At 44.0% G+C, this 13,483-nt stretch overlaps 1 protein-coding gene across 1 annotated transcript in view; it reads right to left on the bottom strand.

Moving 5' to 3' along the window:
- agap1 (ArfGAP with GTPase domain, ankyrin repeat and PH domain 1) overlaps nucleotides 1-13,483 on the bottom strand; it is a 135,458-nt gene that overhangs the window by 32,564 nt on the left and 89,411 nt on the right. The window contains 4 exon segments of the mRNA XM_020591918.1: nucleotides 914-1,075; nucleotides 4,222-4,386; nucleotides 6,320-6,488; nucleotides 10,894-10,998. Of these exon segments, the coding sequence (XP_020447574.1) occupies nucleotides 914-1,075; nucleotides 4,222-4,386; nucleotides 6,320-6,488; nucleotides 10,894-10,998 (601 nt within the window).

The following is a 13,483-nucleotide window of genomic DNA, read 5'->3' on the forward strand; positions in this document are numbered from 1 at the left end:
GTAAAGAAATGTGCAAATACACAACATCTGAAGACACTTAAAGTCTGATACTGTGTAGGACCGGTCAGGTTTGAGCTGGGTTGCAGAGGTCGGCCTTTTCGAAGCAAACACTTAATGATAATCACTTTTGTTGGCCAAGTATGTTACACACATGAGGAATTTGTCTCTGGTACAGAACCGAGGCAGCCGTCCGTGGCACCAATTCACACACACAAAAACAAGTAAAAACAGATGCAGGACAACTACATGGGGACACAAATAACCACAAGAAGACACCAAGTGACTACACACAATCTGTGATGCAGGGCCTTTTGCACATCTGTGCTCATGGGCCCACTGTCTCAAAATCCATCCATGCTGGTGTTTCTATAAGGACAGTACTGTACCCAAAAAGAAGTAGCTGACTTCCGGGCTATTTTCAGTTTAGCACCACGCTCTCATCTCTAGTCTCACGGTGTCACCAGTTGTTACTTGTTCTAGTCTGAGGATACAGGGGTCCAGATCCAGACGCTATGTTACAAACTCATTTACAGACACAGCATCACAGCAGGGATAAACCCAAACACAGAGACAGAGAAGAAGAAGAAGGAGCAGGCAGTGTGAGAGGATAAAGAGATGGAGGGCTCACAGGCTGACAGAATGACAGGATGGACAGATCCTTCCCTCTCAGCAGAGGTCAGGAGCCTCCGATGATCACATGACTACGTTTCCAACCTTGGTCCAAAATGAACAGTGTCATGTTCACACTGGGAAGAACTGGATCTGAACAGAAGTGCCTTCATACTTCAATATTAGTGTCAACAGTTAGATCAAAAGAGCGGATTTTGCAGTTTTACAAGTCATTTGAAAACATGAGGATGAGGTTGGACCTGGGCGGGGAAAGTGTAAGGTGAGAGGAGGGGGGTGGTGTTACCTTCTGCAGTACCAGAGAGGCCGTCAGCCTTGAAGTTGCTGGTGCTCTTCTTCCTCCGGTGCTTCTTGCGGTTGGCGTGAGGCGACGGAGGTGGCTCCATCTTGGGACTGGTGGTGCTGGAGATACTGGGACTGGAGCAGACTGACTCTCCCAGCCCTGTGTCTGGGAATTAAAAAAACACAATCCCTGGTATAACACCTCAGGCACAGCGCCAGCTTTACACAGAAGAATAATGTCATAATGTCACGACTGTGCCTGTTATACTGACCGCTAGAAAAACAGGTTGAGTGTCAAGTCTACTCTTTCTAAATGCAGTACTGAAAATTAATCTGGTGACACAACATGCTGAAGAATAGCCACAATATTTCATATCTAATTCACTATTTGGAAGTGAGTAGTGATACATAAGTACATGGAAACATAAATCTGCAGATATTTTTGAAGATATCTGGAAGTATTATGTGGGAATGTTGATATTTGGAGCTATTTTGAAGCAGACATCTGGAAGATTCAGAGGATACAAAGAAGATACCATATTTCAGAGTATGTAAATATATGTGACTATTTTTATATATCTGCAGTGTATCCAGTTTTGTATGCACTAAATAGTTCTCAGTTACTAATGACAGTGACAAACTACAGGAAGATGACTCGGCTTCACAATAAAAGTCTTAAAAAGGCTCGACAGTGGAGAGCTGCAGAAGATGATAAGCTACTGTGGGTTTCATTACAGCCGGATCTGGGCATCCCTGCTCTGGCTATCTGTTTTCTTCAGCTGATAACATTTCACTAACTACTGTTAAAGCTGGCAGAAGCCACATCTCTAAGCTGTATTTCTGACCTTTTATTTTATCGTCCCCTAGTCCTTCTCTTCTCATTGTTTCAAAATCTAGATTTAGTTACAGAGCCTTTGCAGTCAAGGCTCTTAAAGGTGTAGTCACATTGGACTTTTCCAGTGTTCACCCACCACCCGGTTAAACCACGGCAGCGTGGCAGACAAGTTCAAGCATTCGCTTCCTGTCTGGGTGCGAGTTCTTTGTTCAACTTCAGCTGCAACACTTTGGCTCTTAACAAATTGGCAGAGTCAGGATCAGAGTGGATTAAATACTACAGAGTCCTGTCTGGGTCTACATACACTGGGACATGAGGGCCAGACCTGGGGCCGAGCGAGGTTCTCAGAGGAGGGAGTGGACTCTCTCTCCCTGCCCTCCACTCCTCACGGCGGCCGCTGACAGCTGTTACTAGTGGTGGAATAAAATAACATTCAGCGAGATGAAGACACACGTGCACAAAACACACACACACTCTTATATACAGGAGCGCTCGTTGGGCACCAAGCCCCCAAATGGAAGACAGCCCCAAGGACGGCCATAACTTATTTTACAATCGTTTAGTCTCAGCTCAAGTGGAAAATGTGACAACTTATCTCTGCTGACAAGATGCCAACCCCGAGCGCGCAATTAACCGCCGTGGATTAACAGCCCTCCCATCTGCAAGCCGTGCTCCATCCACGTCAGCCCCCACCCCCACCTCAGCAGACTTCCTCCTCCTGCTTCACTTTGTCTCAGTCTCTCTCCTCCCTCTGACTGTGGTCTCTGGAGGGTTCTCCCTCGACTAACTCATCAACAGTTTGGACCACGGCCGCTTCGCAGCAGCAGCACTGACCACATGGCCCTCAAGAGGAGACGTGGCCACTTCACCTGGAGACGACGACATCATACACAGTGTGCTCCATGCACGCTCATCACCAGATCAGGTAGAGGTGGTGAAGGTGTGCATAGAGTTGCTGTTTGAGAAAACAAACTGTAACTGAACCGACTTGTACAAATCTGTGTGCAGCTGTGGACGTGTGCGTGGCCCCCGGGACTCCACACAAAGTACTTCACAGTTTTAAACGTTATTTGATGAAGGGCACAACAGAGCTGTCAGTCAAGTTTACTGTCACAGCAACACACACGCTGGTGCTGACAGCTGTCGGTGTGTGTGTTTGTAAGGTCTACAATAAGGTAATACAGTGCACACACACTCAGAGCCCATTACCTTGACTAGCAGTTAACGCAGCATTAGCAGGTGGGCTGATGGGAGACAGGCTCCCCTACAGAGCTCCACACTGGGGCCTCCTGAACTCCAGCAGGCCGCCTGCAGTGGAGCTGCGCGTGTGGACCTGATCTGTGCCCGGCAGCTTTAGGACATTTACATACACTCAGCGGGAAAAAAAAAAAATCGCAGTAACTAAGAACATTTACTAAAGTATTATGCTTAAATACTAATTCAAGGTACTTGTAATTTACTTGAGCATTTTCTTTTTCTGGTGATTTGTACTTCTACTCTACTCAAAGCCAAATAGAGTACTTTTTACTCCACTACATTTACCTGACTTCTTTAATTACTAATTACTTTGATGATTATCATTTCTCATCCAGATGCTGCCCAGTAAAAACCACATGCATCTAGATTTGGTGATTTTAAATACAAACCTCTCTGATCAACACAACAGATAATCTATCATTGTCACTAAGATGAAAACAGGGTCTTATAGATTTACACTGAACACTGATGTAGATTAGCAACTTTAAACAACTACAGGACTAAAGTTCTAAATACTGCATAAATACTGCAATGATTCACGCACTAACAATGTTACATATAACAGAAAAACACCGTCGGGGACACTTTTTTCCTAAAGAGTACTTGTACTTTTGATACTCTAAGAGTACTTTGCTATACTGTTGTACTTTTACTTAAGCAAGGTTTTGAATCCCAGACTTTTACTTGTAGTCGTGTATTTTTAGTGTGGTAATGGTATTTTTACTTCAGTACAGGATCCAATTACTTTGTCCACTACTGCTCTTGTTCTAACCCTTTCTTCAGAATCATCAGGACTACATCACTACGTTCAACAGCAGGACTGCACCAAGAGCTGGCATGTCGCCCAGAGGACTCACAGTTTATCAGTTAAGTCACATTTTAGCGGCGTCCCTGTGAACAGAGCAGCACAGGAGCGACAGCGTGGCAGGCTGTCGGCAACGCTGCAAACTTTACTCATCTAAGGTTTTCAGGTCACAAATGATGAAGAGGCCTAAGATTAAAACATGGGTCTGATAATGGAGATCAGTGACCTGACACAGACTGGGTGGGGTGAAGGGAAGGTTTTTCATATTTGTACAGAGGAAAACATAATGTTCTGTTTATAAAAATGAAAATTACAAAGAAGAAAAAGCATGAACCAATGAGCCACAAGCACAAACTGCGAACTGACAAATTTCTATACCAAAAAACTAAATCCTGATCTGAGGGAGCCCTGTTACCTGTGCTGACTCCAGAGTTGGCGATGACAGTGGCGTCGGTCCACTGGTCAGCGCTGGAGACGGAGTACGAGCGCTGGTGCATCCCCTCCATGCCGCGACTGTTGAACGACACCAAGCTGACGCCGCTCACCATCTGAGACACCGACGAGCTGGTGGTCACCGAACCTGAGAGAGGAGAGAGAATCGGGGCTCACCTGGGCCGACGCCATCACGACAAACTGACAACAATGTTCAGAAGAAGAGCCGCTAAACACATTGCCTGCATTTACACAATATTGTAAAATAAGCTCAGAACTCTGTGAAATTTGAGTCAAATGACAAAATTACTTTCCACCACTGATAGGAGCTAAAAGAAAATACTTTTCTTTTCACATGTTGTCAACTGATCCACTGTTTATTGATTAATGCTGCTTCATTTTAAATAGAAAATGCAATAAATTCACTGGAACCCCCGCCCTCTCTCCTTTTTTGTAAAGAAAACCTAAAACAAGGGAACAGCCATCGTCTATCTCAGCCCATCGTTAATCTTATTTTAGTGAAAATCTCTTTAAAGCTGAGGTGAAATGTTAAGATGGGTGTTTTTCCTTTTCTCTTTCTTTGAGCGCATGCGTCCAAACACACAGTCAGCCACACAACACACACACAGAAACACAAGGGGGCCATAAAAGGCAGCCTCTTACAAGCTGGCTGCTTAAATCAAACCCTTGAGTTGGTGAGAGGCTGCGTGGTCCAACAGCCGGGTGAGTCCTCCCCCCTCCCCCCTCCCTCATTCTCTCATTACAGCTCATTTCTTGGTGCTGGCTGAGCGGAGCCAGGACTCTGATTGCATTAATATTCATGACAATAATTAGTAGAGAGTACGGCTCACTGAATATTCATGCTATTAGCTCGGGCCTCCTGGATCACTGTGCGCTCCATGTGCGAGTGTGTGATTTAAACAGCCGCCTCATTTGAGCTGCTTTTGTGTGTGTGTGTGTGTGTGTGTGTGTACAACACGGAGGGGCACCTGCGTCTCTCCACCTTTTGTTTTACAACGTCTTCCTTCAGGTGATAAGACTGTGTGTTCCAAGGCTGAACTCCTGGCTTTTATTCTCCTGCTGCTTTTTGTTTCATCTCCTCAACATTTACTGATTCAGGAAGTGTTTATGATAAAGGAGCAGAAGCAGCAATTAGTGGCACAATTAAAAAATAAATGCACTCATGAGGGTCTAATTGCTGGTTGTTCCTCGGTCTCGGCTGAGAGGTAAAGGTGACTGGACCTTTGCAGACTTTGAAACGTGCTGCCCACTTAGATGACGCAGACAACCTCTGCAGCTTCCTTTAAACAGCAACTTCATCCTGTGGACTACAAAGCTACAGAACCTGGGATCAGGCATAGCTGAGAAGACGTAGGTCAAAATATGTTAGTGTAAACTGAAGATGTTTAGCTCCGTCACACCACATCATCGGGGAGGAGTCTGATCAGATGGATGAAGATAACTGATAAATGCAAACAGTTTATGACTCCTCACTTTTCTTTGGTGCCTAAAACATTTGCACATTAATGTATGTGGACGTCTTTGTGCAGCCGCATTTCTTAAATGTGCAAACTGATAAATAATGTCACTAGTTTTCATTATATTTTTCATTATTTATGACATTTACTGGTCTGATTTCACTTTTATTTACCGAATGCATGGGGGGGACATTATTTGTTTTCTAGGTAACACTGTTATTAAATAACAACCAGGTCTTGATGTCGAGTTTTCATTTTGAGGTTGCTGAAGCCTAAAAAAAGAACCTTCTGATCTGGTTTCACTGTTGATGATTAGTTTCCAGATATGTAAATCTGGTTTCTGGCTCCAGTTGCAACTTTAATCTAAACACACAAATCAGAATTCTTTGGGTCTCATTTGTCTCAGCTAAAATCTGGACTCCTCTCTGTCTGAACACAAGCTGTGATATAATATATTACTAAATATACCGGCATTAATATTTAAAACGTTCTGACCTTGAAATTCTGGTTGCTGTCTGTTTAAAACTCAACCTTTTGTCTTATAATCAAAGGAGAAGGTAAAGCAAGAAGGCAAAACTCCATCCATTCATCCTGAGGTCTCACCTGGTGTCTGTCCGAGCTGCAGGCTGCTCATGTCCTTTGTCAGGCCATTGGTTTTGGGGCTCGGTGTGGCGGCGCAGGTGGACACGGCGCGAGGCGGCCTCTTCCCCGGCACCTTCACCGTGGTTCTCAGCAGGTCGATCTCCTTACCATGGACATTCTGCATGTAGTCCTGAGAGAGGAGGAAGAGGAGTAAGAAACAAATCAGCAAACAATGACCTGACAGACACACACACACACGAAAAAGTGCAAGTCTGTTAAAACCACAGCAGGCAGCTGAGAACAGAAGGTCTGATGTGACTCTGGGACACACCAGAGGCCTTCTGCTTCACCTCCCCTTTCATCTGTTTAAATGAACTATGAAGACATTTTGTTTATTAAGTAGAACATAAATAAAAAATTAAAAACTGAGAAAACAGAGAATACACTGATCAGTCCTACATGGTCAGATTTATTTTTAAGACTTTAAAAACTAAATTTAAGTCAGAAAAACTCTTTGTTTTGTTTCTAAACAAATTAAAGCTTTGGGTTCAATATCACTTCATGTGACATTTCAACAGAAATCTGTCAAATTAATCACTGAATTTTGTAAACAAACAAAATAACATAACAATGATATTATAACTAAATACAAAAACGAGTTAAGCTGTGTTGCAAGTGATCCCATCATCCTGAGTGTGTCGTTCCTTGGTGGGAGGGGATAATAAAGCTCCTAATAACCTAAAGCACACAATGGAAACAAAGCTGCGCTAATCCCTCAAAGTGGTGCTGAAGTGGTCAACCACTCAGACTCCGATTGGCTGCGCCCATCGCCGACACGCCTGATGCCTACAACGAGCTCTCCTCCGGCCTGTTAAGATGTGTGAATGAAAGGACGAGAAGGAGCGTTAATGATCAACAAGAGGCGCTTGTTAAATCCACCCCCAACTCTTCTGAGGTGGGCGGAGGGTCCACAGTGACCTGAGAAGAGCACGGCATCGTGGGAGGCTGGTCTCCTCTTCAACATGAAGGAGGCGAGGACAGACAAAGCAACACAACCCGCTGGGCCGGATTAAAACCAGTGCCCGAGAGACGGGGGTCTGGTCCTGCTATCTTTGTGAGGACCAGCCACGTCCTTTAAACCCAGAGAGTCAAAACCACTTTTACTTTTAAAGCAGTGAGAATATTTCTGACAAATTAAGGCATTTTTTAGACAGTGGAGATGTTTAATGAAGGTGAGGATATTTTTAAAGTTTCAGAATATTTTTATAAATAAAATACATTCTGGAAAATGGTTTTTTTTTTGCACAGTAGGGATATTTTTCCAAAGTGAGGAGATTTTTGGAAAGTTAAGACATTTTAAAAAGGGAGGGCACATAAGATAAGTGAGAACATCATGAAGGAAGAACGTGCAGGTCCTCATTTGTTTACAGGGCTGTCTGTTACTGTGACGTTTGGTGATGGTCTTCACATGCACAGTGCGAATGTCAGTTTTTAGGAGTCGTCAAGTCAAATTTTATTTCTACACAAATCACAAAATGTGTCTCAGGTAACTTTATAATCTGTACAACACACAACGTCCTCGAGTCAGGTCAGGAAGAACTGCCTGAAAAACATAAACGTCTCTTTCGTTTGGCTTTTCATAAGAATATTTTACAGCCTTTTTATGCCATTATTTCATTTATATTTGAATGTTTTATCCATACTCATTTATGTGTTTTGTCATTTTCTATTTTTCCATCCAATCTAGTCTAGATTTTTTAATTGAAATATATAATTTTATTTACCTCATTTATTAGAATTAAACATTCATTAAATTATTATTGCATTAGTCTCTTTTTTAACTTTGTTGTTTCAGTGTTTTGAATCGCATGAATCCTGTATGAAAGGTGAATTACAAATAAGGTTCTGATTAATTGATCGCTGAAAAAAAAACAACAACTTTTAACTGGAAGAAACGTCAGGAGGAGCAGCAGAGGAGGGACCCTCTTCTAGGACGGACAGACAGGAAATACATGGTGCGTGTAGTGTATATAAAATGTGTGCAATAAACCAAATCTGGGAACAACATTTCTTGCACACGGTTCTCACATTAACCTAAAGCATCACCCTCAAGCAGCTGTTTAAAGCAGTGATGCCCAGACAGCATGTCCTCACAGAGATACCAGGACAGGCGCGTCCACATGCTCGGTCTCTGCCTGCGTCCTGCCTCTCCTCTGGCAGCGCCGCTGACAAAAGACCAATTCAAAGCCAAGTGCTCTCGACGGCGTCTTAACAAGCCACCGGAGAGCCCTCGAGCCAGAGGCCTGCTGGGTAAACTCTCCACACACACCAACCTCCGACAGATTGACCACAGTAATTGAGTCTCCATTTGCATCAGAGAGCTTTCATCATCGGCCTGATCGCCGCGCCATGCAGCGGCGTCCAGGACGGATGTGTGTATCGACCAACCACACAGACGACAGGTGGTGAGTGTGTGTGGCAGAGAAAATTCATCATTTTAGGAGTCGAAGGAAGCAAATGTGTTTATAGCGGTTTGAGTGTGTGTATGTATGAGTGTATAAAGTGCATGTTTAATAGCGAGCATGAAAAATGGAACATAAACAGAGCTGAATACTGCTGACGCCGAGCGAAACACGGATCCATACAGAGCGAGCTCGGACGAAACCCGATCGATGGATAAAGAGACAGCAGCAGATAAAGCAGGAGAAGAAGAAGAAGAAGCTCTGCGATCACACAGGAAACATGAAGAAGTGATGAGGAGGAAGTCCAGCTAAAGTTCACAACAAAACATGTAAACAACACAAAAATACAAACTACGGTTCATTCCCATTACTTATCCAGGAAACATCTCATCGACTCTTGGATTTTAGCCTCAGCTACACTTTGCTGTCTTTGGTTGAGCGCTGCGCTCTTCCACACTTTTCTCTCGTCACACATGCTGAATGTTGATTAATGCGTACTGAACCTGATTAAATAAATCCATCAATAAATAACTTCACCCCCCCACAGTGACAACAGCACATTCTCCCCAGTTCAGAATCACAGGCCCGGGCCTCTTCTCCTAACAGGAGACTTTTCTTACCAGTTAGGTGGCATCTATTGCCATCCACTTAATTAGCAGCATTAATGTGATATCTTTGCACATAGTTGGGCAATTAGCAGCATTGATTGAGTTTCATCTGATTAGCCTCTGCAAACATGCTAATTGACACCCAAGCTACAGATGCAACAGGAAAACTTGGCATTTTGATGCTGGAGGGGGTTTGTGTGTGTTGACGTGCTAAGTGATGAGATTTAGCACTAATTTACTGCGTGAAGGACTGCTACTGATGGATGTCTGCAGTTTGTGCTTCTCTGTACAAAGCCTGGCAACATCTCAGGCATGAGCCGGGCCACAGCAGCGCCTGGTGCAGAGCACCTCACCAGGAGGATGCTGGGAATTAAACGTACAAAGCCTCTTGTTTGAAACCTCAGTCTTGTGGTCAGAGGAGCCATTCTCTGGTTTCATTTGACTTTAAGATTGTGGAGCTGAATCTGTCTTTTTAATAAAAATAATCCGACTCTTTTGATAATTAGTTGCATGTGAGGATTTGCTGCTTTTCTTGTCTTATGTAAAAGCAAAGTGAACATTTTCAACTGGCTTCATGGTTAAAACAAGTCATTTGAACTGGCTGCTTCTGTACCGAAGCTTTCTGCACTGCTCTCCAGCATTTTATGTACAAATTGAGCAAAACAAATTATTTGGCAGGTTAATCTTGTTAACACTGTTATAATTTTTTTTTTTAGCATAATACTTGTGTGGGTAGAAGTGAATCATTTACTGCTTGCAAACCAATGATGGTAAGATGATGTCATGGGGTAGGACTGGATAAGTCTGACTTCTTCCTACTCCATTCAACCATGTACTAGGTATAAGCACATTGATATTGGATTATGTGTAAAATTATGTGTGTTGTCATATCAACTGTTTTTACATGCTTGAAAGAATAAATCAAATCAAATCAAAAATCAAATCAATCTACAAAGGAAATCACAGTTAGTTTCAGTTCTACGTGATTCTCTTCTGTCAGTCTGAGTTAGATTATTAATTTTACACACAGACTTGTCAAAACAAGGAATTGAAAAATACCGATATCAAATGAAAAAGCTGCAGTGCACTGACAAAATACATGGACAAACCCTGTTGAGAGTGGGAGGAAAGGCAGAGCTAGTGAAAGGCAAAGTGTGTGCTTGTGTCGGAGTGTGATAATAAAGCAGCGTCGGGGCAGAAGACCGTGCCAACAGGGCAGAGAGCCGGGACAATTAGCAAAGACATTACAGCTGATATTCACATCATCAACACGGACGTGGGCAAACAGACGACGAGTCCTAATTAATACACAAGCCATCAACACTGTGAGTGTCTGTGAGCCCACACACACACACAGGAGAGACAGAGGTCGACGCAGGCTGGCAGAGTGCTAAAGTCTAATCAGTTATCATTTCTGCATTGTGAGGACCGGCCAACATGTCCTCAAAGGACTTTACTTTTAAGGGTTAGATATTTAGCTGTGAAAGACCAGTGGGTGGGTGTGTGTGTGTGTGTTTTGTCTTACATGCAGGCTGGGGTGGTAGGTGAGCAGCCCGTTGTCACACAGCGTCACATACTTCTTCTTCCACTCCTTGTTGAGGGATTTACCACCTCTCTTCAGCAGCATGCCCTGCACAGAGGAAGCAACATGTTTGACACAGACGTCAGAGTTTTCAGACAGAAAAACATCTCAGGACGTGATCTAGTGTTAAGTTTGTTATTAAGACCTGTGACAAATGTACAGGTTAACAACATTTTATTCCATGACAAAGACGAGACTGGGACTAACATGTTGGCTAGTTAAAGCTGCCAGGGAGCTTGCTCCAGGGATCTGAGTGCGTTTGGTGTTGTGTTCAGTCCTGTGTGGCTGCGGCGGTCAAACACACACAACTAAAGACAACACTTTGCTTCTCTTTACCTCACGACTGTTGTAATGAATGATAATATAATTGCAACCTTCACAATTTTCCAATTTTCTTCAAACATTACAGGCCACTGTGCAATGTGTTGTGATCCAGGACATAGAGTGGGGGGGCTGTGAAAACAATTTCTTTATGCAAGTCTTAATCTTCTTTTGTGTATTTAGTATGTTTACATGCACATAAGTGGTAAATGGACTGTATTTATATAGCGCATTTTTCCACAGTGTGTTGCACTGGGCAAAGTGCTTTACAGGAGATGATACACCATTCACCCATTCACACACCGATGACGACAGGCTGCCACACAACGCCGCTAGTCAAGCCACCAGGAGCAATTTGGGGTTCAGTGTCTTGCTCAGGGACACTTAGGCACGCGGGGAGACCGGGAGTCAAACCACCAACTTGCAGGTCAGGAGACGACTGCCCTACCTCGTGAGCCACAGCCAACCCCATCTGCATGCACAGCCTTTAACCTACAAACAGTCAAACTGTCAGCACTGGGGATTCTTTTATAATAATTTAATTCTACCTATAGAGGCTACTCAGCTTCAGAAGGACTAAATAAGAGATGTGTCACTGTGTGTAATGACCATCCTCCTCCTGCTGCTGTCACAGTAGTCCCAGTATGCACATGCTCGCATGTGAACAGCCAGTTACAGGACAAGCTTACATGTAGAAATAGTGCAGCTGGGAATTCAGGTTTCTTTAATCTCCTACTAGGTTTCTGATTGAAGAAATCAGGCTACTGCAGAAATCCATGTCATTTATCTGCTGACACAAACTAGCTGCCTCTATCCTGCTGTTGCTGCCATTACAAAAGCATTGCCCAGCCCATCCTGTTGCACCGCTCTCTGTGCTTCTTCAACATGTTAACCATGTCCAAGTAAAACAGCTGTTTCCAAGATCATCTGCCTCCCTACCCCCAGCCTCCCAGACATGACTGACAGAGCCATCACACACCTTCAGCTGGCACTAATGAATGACACCAAACACCCTCTGAGTCCACACTATTACCAACAGGTCACAGATACAGGAGGAGAGCTCGCCGTAGCAGAAGTCACAGACTGACTATATGTTTGTGTGTACACACTGTGAAAACAAATGTCATCTTGGGGACAATAAAAACGTCTTTCTATCTATCCATTGGGGTTTCCCTTCACTGGAACTAAGAGGACAAAAATGACCACACCAACTGTAAGCACAAAGAAACACAGAGAAACTGTACGAAGTGCACGTCACTGAGTGCGAGTCACGACGGCCTACTTATGTATTTTTACAACACCTCGAGTCATCAATTCTGCTCTTTGTGCACAGTGGAGCTAAATTACACTCTGAGTCTGTGGAGCGCAGATAACGAGCGTAAAGCCAGAAAACACATTAAATAAGAATTCACTTTTCCCCACAACAACATTTTAACATCAGAAATTCACACTGGAGCTGAAAGGAGCTTGATGCAAAGCAGCAAGAGGAGAAAAGATGGAAGGAAATCAGCAGTTATTTAATTATCAGACTCTTCTCATGCTTGTTAACAACCCTGTTTCTCTCTCTTATGCACATCAGCTGCAGCTGACTGACCGTTTAGGCCGAGCAACCGCCTGCTCGCCCACCCACACTTTATTTGAGCTGGATTCATTAGGTGAGAGAGACAGAGCAAGAAGGTCACAGAGAAGGCGAGAGAGAGGGATCGAAATGGGAGAAAGAAGAAGCGAGAGAAATCAAAGAGAAGGGGGGGTGGCGGGGATCTAACTGTCCGTTGATTAGCAATTACAGCCGTGCTGCCACGCGTGTCACTTCACTGGACCTCTACAACATTAACACTCCGACAGAGGATATTAATAGAGTCCAGCCGTGAAGGGAGAAAGGGGGGCTGTTAGAGCACCACAGAGGAAGAAGAAGGGGGGCAAGATGGACAGGCCGGCTGACGGACAGAAGCCCGCTCTCCGCTGCCCTGGCTGCTCAGCTTTCATTAAGCTGGTTGTTGGTGGTGGGACAGAGCGGCAGGCCCGCGGTGACCCTCGTCGCCAGTGATGGCACATTCAGTGTAATTGGCAGTGACAAAACGCCAGGAAAGAGCACTTCAGAGTGACAAAGAGGAAAGTCGAATGTGGGCAGTGGTGGTGTAAAGGATGACATGTGGAGCTATGAGACAAATGACTCTACCCTGAGATATCCTCGACAGAAAGGGACAGTGAA

This window comes from Monopterus albus, unplaced genomic scaffold (assembly GCF_001952655.1).
Source record: "Monopterus albus unplaced genomic scaffold, M_albus_1.0 scaffold16.1, whole genome shotgun sequence".
NCBI classification, from domain to species: domain Eukaryota; kingdom Metazoa; phylum Chordata; class Actinopteri; order Synbranchiformes; family Synbranchidae; genus Monopterus; species Monopterus albus.